This window comes from Aquarana catesbeiana, linkage group LG01, assembly GCF_042186555.1.
Source record: "Aquarana catesbeiana isolate 2022-GZ linkage group LG01, ASM4218655v1, whole genome shotgun sequence".
Lineage (NCBI taxonomy): Eukaryota > Metazoa > Chordata > Amphibia > Anura > Ranidae > Aquarana > Aquarana catesbeiana.
This window is the reverse complement of record NC_133324.1, coordinates 825,167,278-825,186,897: the sequence shown is the minus strand read 5'-3', so window position 1 is coordinate 825,186,897 and position 19,620 is coordinate 825,167,278. Positions and strand designations below refer to the sequence as shown.

General features: G+C 39.0%; 1 protein-coding gene across 7 annotated transcripts in view; it reads right to left on the bottom strand.

Moving 5' to 3' along the window:
- FRYL (FRY like transcription coactivator) overlaps nucleotides 1-19,620 on the bottom strand; it is a 460,530-nt gene that overhangs the window by 128,955 nt on the left and 311,955 nt on the right. For 4 of the 7 annotated variants that reach the window (XM_073608470.1, XM_073608466.1, XM_073608467.1 and 1 more), the window contains 7 exons: nucleotides 18,547-18,626; nucleotides 14,026-14,106; nucleotides 13,669-13,837; nucleotides 11,704-11,796; nucleotides 7,652-7,750; nucleotides 6,542-6,643; nucleotides 3,308-3,352 (listed from right to left, as the gene is read on the bottom strand). In XM_073608470.1, coding sequence (XP_073464571.1) covers nucleotides 3,308-3,352; nucleotides 6,542-6,643; nucleotides 7,652-7,750; nucleotides 11,704-11,796; nucleotides 13,669-13,837; nucleotides 14,026-14,106; nucleotides 18,547-18,626 — 669 coding nt within the window. The remainder of the gene's footprint in view (nucleotides 1-3,307; nucleotides 3,353-6,541; nucleotides 6,644-7,651; nucleotides 7,751-11,703; nucleotides 11,797-13,668; nucleotides 13,838-14,025; nucleotides 14,107-18,546; nucleotides 18,627-19,620) is intronic. The other 3 variants (XM_073608468.1, XM_073608471.1, XM_073608472.1) reach the window with 1 other exon arrangement.

Here is a 19,620-nt window from a genome sequence, read left to right as displayed (position 1 = left end):
TTTAACCACTTGAGCTCCAGAAGATTTTATCCCCTTCATGACCAGGTCATTTTTTGCTATTCGGCACTGCGCTACTTTAACTGGTGATGCAACGGTGTACCCAAATGGAATTTTTATTATTTATTTTCACACAGGTTTTTTTATTTTTTGCAATGTAAATGAAGAAAAAAAAAAATCAGTATTTTTTACTGGCTATAAAACATATCCAAAAAATCCCAATAAAATGTATATTTAGTGGTTTGCGTGAAAGTTATAGCGCCTACATACTATGTTATATATATACTGAAATGGTTATGGGCGGCGATCAGAAACCTTATGATGGGACTGTGATATTACGGTGGACAATCTGACATGAACTGACGCTGGGGGGACGGGACTAACTGCCACGGACATCACCATTGACATTAATACAGTGATCTTACTGATACACTTTCACTGTACTAATGACACTGGCTGGGAAAAGGCGATCAAAGGTGTTAAAAGTGTGCCTAACTAACCGTAATGTGTGTAAAGTGTGCTGCTTTGCAGGGATGAGGAACTGACCAATCACTCCCTCTGTACAGAGCTCTGTGTTGTTTACCAACACAGAGCTCAGGGCTGTGATTGCACACAGCTGACCGTAACTTGCTGTTCGGCTTCTGCGGTGTACAATCACAGCAGGTGCTAGGCGGTGGAGTGTGCCCTAAACCTGGAAATAGGCATGGACGTATGGATATGTCGCTTTGCCTACAGCGCGCGCCAAGTGGTTAATTAAATTTATTTGCCAACCACAGTTACTGTGGGTTGCAACACACCTATATTAAGTTGGGCTGCAATCCAATCAAAAATTCATTTCTTTAAACTTTACTAGATTCTTTTTGAAATATCTGTAATTGCCCTTCAACAAGTGCTTTATATTGATCACTACTTTTGGAGTGCACCCAGGACTGTGGTTTAACATTTGTGTGAAGATGGCATACCATTGTGAAGGTTTTCATTTACCTGGTCATGGTATAAATAGTAGTAGCTAGTCACATTAAACTGAACTTGTTCTGTAATGATGAAGACATTTTGTAACTTCTCCAAGCCACTTCTTCAGTTCCAAGGAGTGTCAGAAAGATACCCCAGCATTTATATCCACACAGTTCGCACAGACTCCTTTCAATCTCCATGGAATGTGTAGGTGTTGACTGTCCAAGAACAGAATGGGAAGTGTGAAAGTTGTGGAACCATCCTGTTCTAGTTACATAAATCCTTTATTGGTGTCAGGAAGTCTGCATAGGTGTTAATTCCTTCATTTACATGGCTAAAGGTGTAAATTGTAAAACTGATTGGGTAGAGTGTTAAAACAGCATTATATGTTGAAATCAGATCATGTTAAAGGCTTCCATACTTTCCTGCGAGGACAGTGGGGTGCACATTTTGGACAGAGAACAGCCCTCTAGGTCAAACTGAAACAATCATCTCTGAACAGGGGTGTGGGGGGCCTTTGACACACATTTAAGGCTGTATAAACATCTCTACCCTAGCGATTTAACAATTTACTTCTCTAGCCATGTAAATTGAAGGATTAACACCTATACAAAACTCCCCGACACCAAGGATGAAAATAGTATATGGTGATTCCACAACTTTCACACCTCCCATCCTGTTCCCATCAACGTCTACATCAAGATCAACATCAAGTCCAGTTGAATGTGACCAATTACTGTTAACACTACTTATAACTGTTTTGCATTTACATACAGGTACTGTACATATAGAAGAATTTTAACTTGGTGGCAAGACCTTTTCCAAGTGATAAATAAAACAGTAAACACCTGAAAAATACCTTTTCCAAGTGATAAATAAAACAGTAAACACCTGCAACCCACCAAAGCATTACTTGCATTTAAGTAAACAAACAAAGCTGCAACGCATTTCAGAAAAACCGCAATGGATCCCATGAAAGGCAACAAGACTGATTCTGTCCTCATGGTTTGAACACATGTGGAAGAATTGAAAAAAAAATTGTATGGACACTTCTCCACACCATATCATAGCTGGGCAGGTCTTAATAAATAATGATGATGCTTCAATGAGCTAATAGGAGCTTTCAGTCTTATGCTTCATTCATATAATGCAATGGTACAGACATGGCACAGCATGTTACCAGCTCACTGCTACTCAAGTGTATGTCCAATCTTGCAGCCAAATTGGTAGAACGCCTATGTTATAATATATATATATATATATATATATATATATATATATATATATATATATATATATATATATATCATATTCACATAGCATAACTCAAGTTTTCCTCTACTATATAGAGGGGGCTGGGGATTTAGTGTTCACCATAAATAACTGTTTGCACTGTGCTGCCAGGCCTCTTTATCAGCTGCAAACTAGATTTGAACAGATCTAGAAGCTGATCTTTCTGCATTGTACGATAATGAGCAGGGAAACATAGTATGTCAATGGGGACAGACTGACTTACTTTTCATTTCAAATTGTTTGCGGTGTGAGGTCCGCTCCGAGCGAAGGCCTACCATACATGGCTCGAATCTCGGCCGGTTCAACAGGTACCGGCCAAGACCTGAACCGTTAATGAGCAGGCTGAATGTACCAAGTTGATCGATCAACTTGGGTACAACCAGTCTGCCGGATTCTCTCACAACTATTGCTAGCAGCTGCTATAGACGTTAGCGATAATCACTGTTCTCTCCAGGCGGGTACAGCTTCCCCCGCCCGCTCCCCTGCCAGAAGCTGACAATTGCTCGGCAGGAGGGATTCCCCTGTCGGCACTGTCTGTGTTGATGGGGAAATCATGTGAATATCTTTCCTGCAACCTGTAGTTGCAGGAAAGAAATTTGAACCATGTAGGGCCTTGCCCAACACCCGGAGAGATATTTTTTGTATGCTGTGTGAATAGGAACACATAGTGAGTTTTTCTCAAATTTGACTGTAAAAATCGATACATATTTTATGCAAGGCAAGCATAGAAAATACTTTTTTTGTTTAAATGTCTGCATTAGACAATTGCAGCTTCATTGGCTGATAAAAATTGCAAAAAAATAATAATAATTTTACAACACAAGGAAAATATGGAAAAACACAAAAATACTTTTGTTTTAGTCACGGCACCTATTTACAATAATAACGGAAATCATAAATAAACTGGCAGGCAATCTTCGGTATGTAGATGTGTCTGCAAGAGGTTGATTTCATTAAACGATCCACAGAAAATGAAGATTATCTTTCAGAATGTCTATAAAGACCTGGTATGAGGTCTCCCGCACATTGAAAGCAAGCCCAGCTTTTCATTATACAAACTCACCTGCAGGGTTTCTATTTGTTTTCTGAGACTGTTGTTAGATGGCATCTAAATAAAGCAACGTGAGACAGCAAAACATAACAAACATGAAAATGGAGCGACATGCATGTTAGATGAAAAATAAAAGCACAGAGCAAACGGAACACAACTAAAAGAAGCCAGGAGAGGAAAACAAATCTGCATTATTGGAGATTCATACCCGTCTCGCTACATAGAGTGGAAATTGGTTAACATTTAGATAATGGAAAGCAATTTCCATTTTATGCACAGAAAACCATATTCCCTCAAGCTGGTGAGGAACTACAGGTCTCTGTATAATCTATCTGACCAGACAGTGACTATCCAAGACTATATTAGTTGTTATTAGAGGCATTTTATTGGCATAATCCCATACCCAGTAGGTTTATTTCAGATGAGCCTTTAGGTTGGGTTCACACCTATGCGAATTGGATGCAATTCACATAGCAGGAGAATATGACCGGCTCTCTATGGAAAATTCAGGCAAAGATTCTGCCCTGATTCTTCCCTGAAACGGAGAACAGGGACGGACAGCGTTGCTGTGCGATCCATGGCCAGTTTAGGTGTGAACTGAGCCTTACTGGATTTAATTCTGACTTGCTGCCCAAGCTAAAATGAGATTTAAAATTTGTGCAGGTATTACAATTCTAGAAAAAAAAATGCATCTGGATAAAGAGCATAAACTTTAACAATTGAAAGTGTTTTCTGTAACCAAAAAAAATTGCTTTTTTCCTTTTAGTTTCGAGGGGAGATTTACCCTTTTAATTTAGTATCAGTATTATTCGTAATTGTGATCATTATCACAGAGGCAGAAAAAAATAGGAAACCCAATACAAACTGTCATTAGAATAAGAAGCAAGAAAAAAATCTTGCATTGGGAGCACTTGCTTTGGTGAAAATTGGGAAGGAATAGCTTTCCCCTCACATTTTAGCGATCTCCTATCACTTCTTATTGCATTTCCTAATCGAAAAGTCAAGGGAAAAATCACCCAAGAGAACACAGACAGCAAAGAATCACCAGGCAGTATTGTAAACCCTGCCTTAAACTATGGAATTCAGGCTGGCAGAATACCTGAACAGTGCCTGCATCTGAATGGCCTGTTCGGCCGTCAGTTTTCTGATGAGCTCCTTTGACTAACTGAAGGGTTTCAGGTGGAGTGGTGTCATCAAGGCCACCAACTGAGTGGATTTTATCCAGTCCATTAGGAACCGTCTGAAATTCACCCAGTGTATGAACAGCTTTTTTTGTATCAAAAACAATTTCTGTAGGCTGAAACTGATAAGAAATATCCATATAATATGCCAATTTGGCTTACAGTTTAAAGGTTTCTCATTCCAACCAAGAAAGTTGGAGTCACACCAATTGGCAATTTCAAAGGGGCATCTAAACCACTTTAAAGAAGCTGGGTACATAAAGGGAAGCTCTGCCCAAACCTCCGAAGACAGCCCAAGACTCATCTCTGTGGTACACTAGGAGCTCTCATTGATGATCCTAAAAAGTACCAGTAAACACACCACTCAAAAGTAAAATTCAAAGTTAATTTCTGGAGCACAGCACAAGCAAAGTCCAGTCTGACCAGTTCCACACAAGGTCCTTAGCATTGTCTTCTTTAATTATGACTGGAGACCCAACCTGAACCAAAAGACGGAAAATTGGGCTTCTCTTTCAATAAGCTTTTGTCAATTAAAGATCAATTTTGGATTTGCATGTCCCTGGCTTTGTTTACTTTAAATTCTCTATGACCTGAAACTTATTATTTTGAAGCACCCCCAACACTGCAACTGCATCATGCTAAACCAAATCGTGAAGGGTTAAGTTCCAGTACTTCAAAGCTGCACAGAGAGACATAGGTAAGTTCCTTCTTAGTGGCATTACCAGCTCACAGCCAAAAGGCTTTGAAAAAAAAATGAAAGTAATTTCCCTGAGACTCTCCAATCATTCATGAATTCTCTTTTTCTACTGAACTGTGTTCACATGAAAATCAGTGTGGCCGACAAACATGCAGCATTTACTGGACTGGATGTAAAGAACCAGCCCCCAACTTAAATTGTCTTCTTTCTTTCTAATAAACCTACCTCCGGGAGTGAGCATCAAAAGAAAACTTGTGTTAACAACTCCGGCCAAAACAACTTTTCAGGTTTGATTTGAGCTGGGGAGGGTGGTTATGACCTCGGGTCAGATTTTTTTTTTTTTTTTGCCTTATGTATGCTTGTTAGGGAAATATCATCTGATTTCCTGTACTGTTAGACAAACAGGAAATGAGGAGATATTGCCAGCTGGAACAGACACTATTAAAACTTAATAGAAGGTCCTCAGCCTTGCCCAGTCCACTTTAAATCTTTTCCTTATTCCTGCCTTGGAGATGTGTTGGGGAGATTTTGCTCACTATTCAGCTTGGTAATCACACAGGAACTGGGGAAAAATCAACCAACTAAATGGCTAAAACCCAGCAAAAAAAGAAAGGCAAAAGCCCCCACCCCCCAAAAAAAGTTAGGCTGGAGTTGAGCTTAACCGTCTAATTAGGGCAATCTTTGCCTGTACATCACGAGCTTTGTAAAGTGAAATTAGTAGAATTGTCTGCACAAGGGCACTAAACAATGATTTTGTAAGACAGAAACAATGCAAAAACAATTATTAAAAGTAAACAAAACAAAAATGGATGAGATGAAAATGAGCAAGCAGAAGGATGTAAAGGGAATGAAAAAGCAGAGCAATGCGATCAGGTACTGGGAGTCAGTGTGCCACAACCAAAGTACCATACTCATTAACAGACATGCAGCTAATCAAACCTCATATGAGAACCCGAGTACATTAAATCCATATTACTACAGGAAAGGAGTCATTACATTCTACATGACGCAGAACAGTACCAGAAAGATGCCAAGAAGAAAGGTTTTTGATTATTATTATTAATGCACCATTGTCATCTATATCACAGCCAATAATGGAAAGAGGAGTAAAAGTCACAAGTCATTGCAGTTTACCTAACCAAGAAGATTCATTGCAATACAATAGAAAGAAGATGGATTTGAATTACCGCATAAATGAATCTGAAAAAGCTTGTAATATTGGAGCAAACGTTCAGATTTGTAAAATTAAAGTCAGGAACACATTAATACCTTGTTAAATCACCCAAGGCATGACTCTTTTCTTAAATGTGGCAGATTTGTTACATCTCAGTGATTCTCAGTGCTGAAATATGACCGCAAGAGACTTACCTTTAAATGTGATAAACAGTTTTGCAAAAAAATGTGCCAATTGTTCAGGAAAAACTGTTTTTGGCTGACACACAGCAGACAGGTTACCAGTGGATATAGAGCCTATGAATACAAAGGACACAATAAAATATATATTTACTAAAATGATTTAAATGAGTTTTAATGAGATTTATCTTTATTTGGTATTTCATTATAATTTTCTCTCCAAAATGTTCCAGTTCATAAACATAATAATCACTTAGGTGTGGAATTATTCTTTCAGCATGAAGTGGGCATTTAACTGTTGAAAAATGTTTTTTCATAAATTGTATTATATCTCACAATGTTATCACCACCTCAAAAGGAAAATGGCTTGAATTACTCAAGAATCAGGAACATCATATATTTAATTTTTAACAAAAAGGCAAACTTTACATTTGTTTTGTCTGTTTTAAAAAATATGTGCTATATTTACTTGCGCTGTGTAATAGTTTTGCACAGAGCAGATCCAATTTTCCTCTTTTGTGGTCCAATGCTGGTACTCCTGGTTCCTCCTGCCTTTGAGTACCACCCCTTCCCCCAGAAAGCTGCTCGCAAGGGGGGGGGCTTATTGCAGGCACACTCCTGAGCCACACGGTGTGTATCTATCGACACGCAGTGCAACTTTACCCTGCCCTCCGCTACCTCATCACTGGATTTGATTGACAGGAGCAGGAACCAATGGCTCTCGCTGCTCTCACAAAGTCCACTAAGGAGGGAGAGGGCTGCTCTTAAGCACAGCGCTGGACCAAGTTTGGGCTCAGGTAAGTATTGAGAGGGAGAGGTTGAGAGAGAGGGGGGAGAGGTGGGAGTTGCACCTAAAAGGTTCTTTACCTTAATGAAGAGAATGCATTGGCTTAAAAAACCTTTAGCCTTTACAACCACTTTAAGTAAGAAAACCTTAAACCAAAGGCTGAAGGTAAAAAAAAAAGCTGGAATAACAGTTGACCTGTTTTGGCCCAATCCTTAACTATGAAGCCAAAAGGCTAAAACTACAGAGATGCCCCCCAAAAATTGATTATAATGAATAAATATCCAAACAATATAGATATACTGAATAAAGAAATAGGATTCCGCAGTATCATATCTCACCAGGGAATGCTTCTTTCTTGAGCTGAGTTCAAACGTGGTCTGGTAGAGCATCTCTACAAAATTCTTTAAACATGGCACATTAACTTCATTTTTTACAGCCTGAAAAAAATATAAAATAAAAGTCATATTACTAGACGCAAGTCTTTGCAGCTTGCAGAAGAGAATGTGCTGGTGTTAAGACCTTACTACACACTACCATGCTACAATAAAAGATTCTCTCATAATAAGCTAGGTTGACCACAACAGAAAATTTAAAACAGAAAAAAAATCAGAAGATCTTGCATTATCAGAACCCTTAGGGTAAGGCAAATAAGTGAAACATTTTTTCCTGACCCCTGAAAGTCAACTGGAAATAACTGGGCTCAATGTTCCCTAATGTATTACCTACTTATATTTTGTGAAAGACTATTCCCCATTTTCACAGCTCTTACTTGAAAACTATTTACTTTTACGCAGGGTAAAAGTTTTTTTTAATGTAATCATAAGGAGTACACCTTGTGTCCTATTTGGGTACTTTAAGGCTGATTCACGCCACAACACACAGTTGGCGGTGGAGTGTGTCACTGTGCCATTATGTTCTGAATGGTATACCATTGCACTACGCAAACATATTTCTCACATGCATTTCAGTACACAACACACAAGTGAAAACTATCTGTGTGTTATATATAGATGCAGAGTCCGGAATTTGCTGTACTCCTCGATATCTTTATTGAAGTATTAAAATTAATTCACAGGTATGGCAAGAACACAGAAAGGTGACTCGGTTTGCGCTAAATACAGCCTTTACTCAAACCTCATGTATTGCATTCATACAATATATTTGCATTACACCAGTGAAAAAGGTAAATTAATTAATAATGAAGTAATTAAAGCCACCTCCCACTAAGCCCAGTGAAAGTCCAACCCTCCCCACTTCCTCTGATCTCATATGTCAAGTCACATAAGATACAATCTATATTTTATTTCAGGTACTTATATAGCGCCGTCAATTTACGCAGCGCTTTACATATACATTGTACATTCACATCAGTCCCTACCCTCAAGGAGCTTACAATCTAAGGTCCCTAACTCACATTCATACATACTAGGGACAGTTTAGACAGGATCCAATTAACCTACCAGCATGTCTTTGGAGTGTGGGAGGAAACCGGAGTACCCGAAGGAAACCCACGCAGGCACAGGGAGAACATGCAAACTCCAGGCAGGTAGTGTCGTGGTTGGGATTCGAACCAGCGACCCTTCTTACTGCTAGGCGAGAGTGCTACCACTACACCACTGTGCCCCCCAATCTATAAAATCTGTTCATCAAGCATCTGTGTATCATAGTACGCCATGTAAAAAACAGCACCTGTCCAATTTCGAAACGGTAAATCTTGTCCCTTATGCACCTCCTAGAAACAGCCAACTCACCAGGCTTCACTTTTTCAGATATGTTTTCAAAGGGAGACTGCTAAGGCAGAAGCCAATCTTTATTTTAAAGTGGAAAAGACCTTTAAGCTTTTAAAGCTCCTTACCATGAACATTTGTCAAAGACTCTAAACATTACGTGAGGAATGAGAAATGGCTCATTTTTTTGTACTCGGTTTGGCAGTGGTTTTCTCTGTGTGGTTTCACATGGATGGAAGTAGACAGCATTAATTATACTAACAAGCTCTTCTGAGGACATTTAACAGAAAACATGCAAGCATATTCTACTTAAAGCATTATTTGTTAATGCAATGGAAAATATCAGTAATGCTCTGACCAACGCTGTGCTATCTATAGAGAAAATCTTCTATAACCCATGCAGTAAAATTGCCAGCAAAACAATGTCTGATTTTGAAGAGATCATAAAACCTCCTAAGAGAAAGAGATGAGACTCAGAAGCTTGGCACAGAGAAATCAATTCTGTATAGTATGATGAAAGATCAAACTGTTCTACTATTCTGCAAAAATTCCTATTATCGTCTAACCTTAAAGGATATGTCTGTGTTTAATCGTAGAATACAAATACCCTTCCTTCTGGCCCTTCTACCTTGACAAAATCACTCACTTTTTGATGCAGAAGCCAATGCATGCCTTCGTGGAAGTCAGGAAAGTAATTGCAGGAGAACTTCTCTTCAATTTACAGGGCTACAGGGCACATGCACAAAGTTGAAGAGGTGGTCTCTAGCGAACATGTTTTTATACAGACCCGATAACTGATTTCCAGGGAGGCACATGAAGGACTCTACGTCAGAAGGGACTATTTTTGACTCAAGAGATACAGGTAATTTTTTGAATATAGAGTTTAAAGAGGAACTTCTTGTTGTTTGACTTTTATATAGCATGTCACATGTCCACTGTTCTCCAAAGGCAACAATACAAATCTGTACGTCTACCATTCACTGCAATGGTCTTCCCAAGAAGGAAATTGCTCATTGCTCAAAGAACCCCTAGCAACATCTGGAGAAACCCTGGTTAAGAAACCCTGGCTTAAAGGATGTCCACAATAAATCGCATAATTATCACTTAGCTGCACAGACAGCTAGTCCAGGAATCTGCAGTAAATCACAAGCAGGAGCAGTTTGTCTTGCAATACACTGCTGCCATCAGCATTTTGTGAATGTTGGATCACGTATGCCAGATGTGATCCTAAATTTGTGAAGGCATTTAAACCTAAACTAAACTGCACATTAAAGGTAATGCATACAGGTTGTGTTTATTTATTATGGCAGGACAAAAAAAAAAAAAAAGTTACAATTGGAACTTAAAGGAGAAGTACAGTCAAAGCTTGTTTGGCTGTACTTCTCCTGTGGAGTTCGTTCTGCACTCCTATGACCCTTTTTCAGCAGACAGACCTCACAGACCTGGTCCAGGCTCAGGAAAGATTGCGAGCATATGGTCGGGACCCGCCCACATGCCTGGACCGGCACTCGGCTCAGTCTCTTAGTGAGCGTCTGGAGCCTGAGCCGGCCACTCCCACCCCCTCCACAGCCCAGTGCTCCAGTGAGCACTGGGGGGTCAGAGCAAACAGCGGTGACTGACAGTCACCAGCTCTCTGCTCAGGGAGCACTGAGAACCGAGCAATTGACGCCGTTTGATGACTCAGTTCCCATCCTTAGAGGCACCGGGGGACAGATGCAGGAACAGACCGATGCTGCATACACCTAGGCAAGTATGATTCTAAAATTTAAAAAAATTCCAATACTTCTGTTTTAATTCTTACTCTTCAGTCAGGTAAATATATAATACATTTGAATATTTTGTATTCTCATTTTAAGAAAGCAGGTTGAGCCTTCAGGCTTCTTTTCAGATGTTTTACAGGCTATTCTTACTTGGTTTGCTGAAAAAAAAGCATGTTGTATACAAAGTTCTATAACTTATGCTCCACTTTACACACAGACCTAAATGATTGAGGAAAATGACCATCCCTTCTCCATGATTGTCAGTTCATGAGACTCTTCATAGATTAAATTAGAAAAAGAGGGTCTAAAAGCAACCAGCTTCTGCCATGCTCTCTATTGAAAAAAACTCACAACACTCTGTAAATTCTGTCACGAGTGCATCCTGTCTTAAAAAGTTTTATTTGTAAAATATATTATTAATATTAGTTGCAAAAAAAAAAACAAAAAAAATAGTAGTTTAAAAAATATATAAATGTACTCCGAAGACATGCTTGTATGTTAATTGGATCCTGTCTCAATTGTCCCTAGTATGTGTATGTATGAATATGAGCTAGGAACCTTAGAGTGTAAGCTTCTTGAGGGTAGGGACTGATGTGAATGTACAATGTATATGTAAAGCGCTGCGTAAATTGACGGCGCTATATAAGTACATGAAATAAATAAAAAAAATAAATAAAATGTAAAAATATGTAAATTACCTAAAGTAATTATACTTTAGGTAACTATAATTATAGTTTCCATCAAAATATCCCAGTAAAATGTCATGTAAATATACAATAAGTAGAACACTGACCAATGTCCATGATTTTATCAATTATTAAGCAAAGTTTTTGCTTTCAAAAAAGTTAAAAAACTTGTCAACTGATCACATACAAATCTGCAAACATCACAAGATTTACTTACAGCAGCCACAGGGATGAGAATTTCTACAAACAGACCAGCAAGTGCATGTTTTATGTCCTTGTCTTTCACTTCTAAGAAGTACTGTGCACATTCCTTTCAAGCAAACAAGCAGAAAGAGTCATTATATGAAGCATCAATGGCAATGAATACCCTGCATTATAGAAACACTTATTCAGCAATGCTGTAACACTGGGCTATAGACAGTGCATTAAATCATGGAGAAGGTAAAGTTTGTAAATATGTGAAGCAGTAAAGAATCTGAGATCAAAAGTGAGAAAGAAAGGCAGAAAATGAGAAAGAGAATGACACAGACAAACAAGAGAATTGGGAACAGTCCTGAAAACAAAAAATGTGAACACACTTTGATTTCATTCATTTTGCACTTGGGGCTCAAAGAGAGAAGTCACTTGATTCTCACATTCCCCCTAAAGAGCGTGGTTGGAGGAATCTTCACTGCTGTTGTACTCAGACAGCACCTGCGGCTGTCAAAATACCCAAAAAATGACTGCATCTGATTGGACATAGTCACCGTTTGTGTGACAATTTTCCTCCTTCAATTTTTCAATGTTTAACATGCCAGGTGGTGCCGATAGGGCCAACCACAGCTCAAATTTTCGATCAATACAGCAAGAAATGGCCAGAATTCAAGACATGCATGATCTGCACAGACAGCAAAAAATGTTTTTGACGTGTGGCCTAATCCATCTACACTCTGTCCAAAATTGAAAAAAAAAGTTTTGCCTTTAGTTATACTTTCATTTTCTCCATTCCGTTAAATGTTTGTTAAGAAAAATTACACATTTGTTTATACAGAAACTCTCATTTGCATGTGAAGATTAAAGCCTAAGTTTAGTTACATATTTTTAATGAAAAATCACTCTAAAAATTAGAGGGAATGTTAAGAGGTCGATTACCCCGCATTTGTTAAATGCTGCTAAATCCCTGATCCCCGTGTTTTGGGGGCAACGGTCTTTATCGACTTTAACTCTCAAAGTTCATGATTTTTGCCACATGGAGGAACTCGTGCACATTGCTAGGGGTTCTGTCGACAAAGATATGGGTCTGTTTGTTCGAGTTAAAAACCACTCCTACGTACTGATACTATTTTACACCCAGTCACAATGCATCCATTCTCTCTCCCTCCCCATCAACTTTCCTTCTCTCTTCATTTTTCTTTGTAAAAAAAAAAATGCTCTCCAAGTCAGCGTAGTCATCGATAACTTAGCCTTGAATTGGATGTTGTCATTTGTACCTCAATGTCTCTGTAACCTATGTTGTTGTAGTAGTATACCCATTTAGGGCTTCTTTTGCCATTGTGGCCTGATTTCTTGCTTGTGAGAGCTTATAAGCCTGTTTGTAGTCTTCTATCTGCACTCTTGGCTGAAATGGCAATAAAAAAAAAAAAATAACAGCAATAAGGCCATTCATTCAGCTGCCTGTCCTCCATTCATGGAGCGCTTTTCATTGCTGAAGCTATAGTACAGCTTCTAGGATTGGAGGAGGGGGTGCAGAAAGGGCAGGCATACTCAGCACTGTTGGTGAGTGCCTATTACAGGTCCAGCGGCTGTATTAACTCCCACAGTACTTAAAGATTATGACTACCGGAGTATAAAAAGGGGACAGATGACTGAAGTTGGAGGAATCTGGAGAATGAAGGAATCTGCAGCCAGCTTAAGAGAGAAGTTACCAGCACAAGGGCCACTTCTCACTGAATGCAAGTAGCATTGCTTGCATGGATTAAAAAAAAAAGGTAACTAAACATAGGTTTTCACAAAGGTAAGAGTGAACAATATTTTTAAATGAGCAGATTTGACACAACAAGTGGTTTCTTTACAGTCACAGTGTAATAAGTCCCAAGGCATAACAAAAATGATAGAAAGCTAGTCTAATAAAAGCAGGTAAAGATGGCAGAAGACAAACACCATCAAAAGAGTGAAAAACATAATGGGAGTATGGTACAAATACCTGCATAAACTGAAAAGAGGCTTCAAAATCTTCCACAGGATACATTTTGACACGGAAGAATTTCATTCCCATGATCAAGCTGATGATGCTCTGAACCACATGGGGGCTTTGTTCCTTCTGTCTCAGTTCTTTTAATTCTGTGACAAACTTCTTCCTCACAGCCTGAAATCTAAATGATGAAAAAGAAAGCAGGAGGGGCGCCATTTAATCCTTATAAACAGCTATGCTGCCGGATATTCTCAGCTTTCTCTCCTGCCGGGTGAAAGCAGGGAATCCACAGCCATTTACTAAACCCCAAACAAGTCATAAAACTCTACCACACACACAAAAATAAAAGTCTAGGAAACATATACTTACTTGGACTGTGCAAGGACACCTATTACTTCTGCATATAAATCTGCAATAATGTGTACGTTCCCAGTGTTTGTTCCTGAATACCTAGGATAAAACACATCAGGCCTTATTTATTATATAAAAATATCCACAGCTGGAGTAAAAAACTTATTTCCATTTCTCATCATTTATAGAGTGTAACTGGCATTGTTAGAAACATTTAGTCAATTCCCAATGGAGTACCCATGTGTACCTGTGTGGTCAGCTTAGCTAACCATTAATTGGCAAGAAACATGGGCAGCTTCACTGCTGAAGATCAATAATGCAGATGTTTCAAAACTAAAGCAGAGGAAAAGTAGGCCAATAACACCTAACAAACATCTGGCTGCTGGTGCCTGAATGACTTACAGTTCAGTTTTTCATTGTCTCATTTTTTTTAATCAGCCATATTCTATTTGTAGGAAGAGACTTTATCAATCAGATCCACATTTTACAACCCATCAACGTACCCACCAGACAAAAGTAAAGTGCGGACCAACCCAAAAATACCCCTCATGTCTCAGCGGAGTATAATTCAGGTTAGCTTTTGTAGCAAGCAGTAAGCAGTACTAAGAACATAAGATAAAAGGGTAGGGCCATGCCCCTCCAAAAATCCAAGAAAAGCACTTTACAGTGCGTACAAAAATCCTATTTTCTTTCTCATCTATTGAGGGGCAGAAAAATTCAAACACTGTTGGGACATCCAAAAGCAGTCCAAGGGCCGTCTGAAGCACCAAGGCCAAATCAGAGACCTGATGAGGCCGAGCCCTTAACCTGAAAGGGGAACAGATGACAACAAATGGAAGCATCTGGAGAATCAACCTGAAACTCAAGCCGAAGGAAGGATCCCATGAAATTCAGGGAAGCGCACGTTCTTGTAGACCAGAAGGCAGCTCAGGGAGGAAAGTCTTTTAGGAGAGAAATTCCCTGGATACAGAGGGCAGGATCCTTATCGGTCACCTAAAGGTGAGGCTACTGTAGACACATAAGGGACTAGCTGATTGAAAACTCAAAGGTCGGCCATAGATGGTTCAGCAGGAACTGGCCGAGGTTTGAAATGTGTGTGGGCAGACTTAATGTACCAAGTTGATCGATCAACTGGGTACAACTACCCTCACAGATTCACTTGGGAATATCGCTAGAAGCTGCTATAGCAGCTAGCAATAATCACTGTCTTCCCCCGACCTGCCCCCGCTGGGAGCAGACAATGGCTCGGCAGGAGGGATTCAGCTGTCAGCACTGTCTGTGTTAATTGGGGAATCATGCAAATTTATTTACTTGCACCTTCTATGGCTAAAGTTATAGTTTAGTAACTCACTCCTTTTTTGTTTGAAAGCACTGACTTATCATATTTAAAAGTGTAGGCTCAGCTGCTGCACTCAAAGAAACTATATATATATATATATTCCATAAATATTGCTTAGTTAACTTCTGGGGAGGAGAAAGGCTTTATTCATTTGTACCTGTGGCTGTGTATTACAATGCAGGTTGTAGCCAGACATTTTAGAAGTTTAACTGCCTGAACAGAGTACATTCACTATTCAAAAATACAATTACCCTGTTAATAAACTACATAAATGGCTTTACAGGCCAACCGTTCATTTCTGAAAATTGTTGCCATCGCCAGCAATGTATATATGTACATAGCATGATAAGAGTGTATGTCCCAACTAATGCAATCACTTCCACTATCAAGTAAACAAGATAAGGCAGATATTACTATGGATTACTATGGTCCTAAGTAAACAAAGTGCTGTTATGCAATGTGGAAACTTCTATGCAAAAACATCAAATCTATTCAATTCTATTTTTATGGTTAATTGCAAAGACTTAAGACACTAGAGGGAAAAGATCATATTTATTCTGCAGAGGAACATATTTATACCCCACCCCATATACCCAAGAAGTCACAGTGATACATTCTGTGTGAAGTCAAAAGATGTCAAAGAATTTCCATATTCATGCTGCCCAATATGTACCTCCTGGGTACTGCCTAACCCCACTGCTATCCGCACTGAATTAAAAAAAAAAAAAAAAAGTATTTTACATACAGCTGATTAAAATATCAGAATTTGTCTTGATATCGGCCTTTGTAAACCCCAGCTAAGTAGCACTTGAGCTGAAAGAAAAAGAAAAAGGGGGAAGCTACTACTAAAAGCTAGCTGAGGTCTACCCAACACTTGCCTTGCCCAAACGAATGCCAAGTACAGACGATAGAACATGGAAAATCGGACGAAAAAAACACTTTTGAAGCGATTGTACGATAATCTGATCTTTAGTACACAGCTTTCGAGAGCCGATCATGACAGTTCATGCGAAATTATCACAAGAGACGAGCACAATTTTTTTTCTCGTACAAAACCCATTTTAGCCTAATCAGTACAGTATTCGAGAATATTCATAACTTTAGTACCCTATTGGTTTTTAATATGAGACTAGCATGCAAAAAACAAACGATCATTTGCCTGATATTTTTATTGTGTGTATGAGGCTTACGTGGAGGAGAAAGTAGAGTGGTGATCTCCTTGGTATGTAGTTTTTCCATTATGGTACAATTGTAGGCTAACACAGAGAAAAAAGTTAGCAAAATAAAAGTTAGAGTAGCAGGGAAGACTCAGGGAGCACCAGGGTGGGTTGTGCTTTCTGGCAGGAGTGCCTAGATGTTTGCCTGTAGTTCAGCTCTAGCTACTTGGTTCTAATAACTAAACAGGTTCTTCTTTTCATTTTAACATATACTTTAAACCCTAAAGATAGCAGCTGACTGGATACTAAAAGCAAAGTGTAATGGTTCTTTTAAACACTTCTAGTCACAAGGCTCTTTGCCTCATACAACCCCCCTAGGAAGAAGCAGTCTCAAAAGATTTTCAGCCAAGCCCTCAGATGTAACAGTCTTCATTTCAAACTCATAAGCTAGGTCTGTTTAAAAAATGCTACCTACAGTCAGAATGATGGGCTCCAAGAAGATGTGTTTTAGACCATAAGGATGTGGCCTACTCATCACATCATCATCCTGTCCACTATGGTTTGCCTTGGCAGAGCGCCTAGTGTTGTCTTGTTGCTGAAAGGCGCATCTCCGTTGCCCCAGTGATGATATCTTCTAAGACAAAACATACGTCGGGCGGAGGTCATAGTGATGACGTCAGCACGATATACATATTGAATGCCTGATGTTTATCACACTTGTGAGTATATTATTGGTTATAAAGGGGTTGTAAACCCTCAAGGTTTTTCACCTTAATGCATTCTATGCATTAAGGTGAAAAACCTTCTGTAGTGCAGCAGCCCCCCCAAAGCCCCCTTTTTACTTACCTGAACCTGATCGTTCCAGCGACGGGAATGAGCACAGCAGCTCCAGCCTTAGTCTCGGGTCCTCGTTGGATAGATTGATAGCAGCAGGAGCCATTGGCTCCCATTGCTGTCAATCAAATCCAGTGACACAGGACCTGGGGGGCAGGGCTGAGTCCTGCTTTCTGTGTCAATGGACGCAGCAGCAGCAGGACTCAGGAGCGCTCCCGCACGAGTGCCCCCATGGAACGCAGCTGTCTGTGGGGGCACTCGAGAAGAGGAGAAGTCAGGATCACCGCCGGGGACCCCAGAAGAGGATTAGGGCTGCTCTGTGCAAAACCCTTGCACAGAGGAGGTAAGTATGACATGTTTGTTATTAAAAAAGCAAAAAAAAAAAAAAAACCTTTACAGCCCCTTTAATATGAACGCATTTTTATGAAAATTGCAAAATGAGCGTTTTTCTTCCTCTTTTCATACTTGCTTGGCTTATGGTTAGTGTATGACATCTGACTTGCTGTGTAACCTGGAGATCCTTATTGATGGTCCAATTGCTAAATGGGTCTCTGAAGGGAGTCATTTTCCATACCCACAGTGAGGGGTTTTCTCACTGATGCCTGGTCAGACCCTGTAATAAAGGTCTTCATGTCTGGTAAGAGACTATTTGTCACATATGTGTGAAGCACAATAAGTGATCACTTGGAGCTCCATTTGGACAGGAAAAGCATGTGTGCAGCACCACTTCCAACACTGATATTGTGTTTGGTATATTTGATACTAATAATTATTTTTTATGCCACATTTCTGAAACTGGCACTTGAAGGAATTTTTGCATGACAGCACTGGGTTTTTGGTATCTGTTTACATATTATTTATGATTGCATGCTGTTACATATGGTATTTTATATTACATTTTTGCACTTATATGCACTTTTATAAGTACTGATGGTGCACTAGCACCGTACTTTATTGAATATATTTTAAGCACTTTAACAGCGTAACATTATTTTTGGTTTATAAACATTATATACACACCCATTTTCCTATACTAATCAAATCATAGCTACAAATGCAGAGACAACATGGTACTAAAATATCCAAACACTAATAAAGAAGAACAGAACTGGCATAATCAAAGGCAGGTAGAAATTTCAATTAATTCTACAAGTAAGATGCAGGTTAATCGCAACAATAAGTGGGTCAAACAGATGTATGCTGACATACCCTTCTTTGTGTTTAAAGTGCTTAAAAGCCAGGTTTTGAACTTCCTGTATTAGGGGATCTGGAACTGGGTGAACAGGAATCTGTAACAGAAAAGAACATTACCACCAGTAATAATATAAAATAATAAACAATAAGTTGAAAAACATTTTTTAATTTTACGTTCAGCTGCTGACAAGGTCTTTAGTTGTGGCAGGACCAGAAACTTGCACACAAATCAATCAGTACTAATCTGACTATACAAAGGGATTTTAGCACTATTTAAGGAAATTACTAGAGCACCTAAAGATCCTTCTTTCTAGTGAATACATAGCCTTCACTATTTAGATTTGCACAAGTCAGAATGGGGTTTTTCAAAATGTATGCAGCTTCCTACTATTTCTCTTATTTTATCCCCCAAACTAATCATTAAAAAGAACATATAGCAATTTCAAAATTTGCTTCAAGTAACATGTAAAATATCAAACAGACCAACTTGTATGTAAATAAACTTATTGATGATCAGCATAACGTAAATAATGCTATCAATCAGTGATTACAGTGGGGACTTACAGTGAAAAACTTGTTGCATCTTTCCCAAAAAGACTCATGGCTGTATCAGATCAAAAGGGTGCTTCTACTAAATACTGAGCAAAGGGTCTGAATACTTAGGACCGTGTATTATTTCAGTTTTTCTTTTTTAATAAACCTGCAAAAATGTCAACAATTTTGTGTTTCTCTGTCAATATGGGGTGCTGTGTGTACAATAATGAGGAAAAAAATGAACTTAAATGATTTTAGCAAATGGCTGCAATATAACAAAGAGTGAAAAATTTAAGGGGGTCTGAATACTTTCCGTCCCCCACTGTATCTTTTAAGAACCTTGTTTAGAATTAGTAATTATTTATGTACACGGGGACAGCCATATTTGAGCATTACATATGCAGACTCTTCTTCCTGCTTTTCAATACTACACAAAAGTCATTGTTTACTGCACCTCTCCACAATGCCAGCCTACAGGTTGGCCAACTTTTTGAAAGCAATACACAACAGCAGTTGTTAAACAAGAGACAAATAAGGATGAGCTATCTCGCTAAG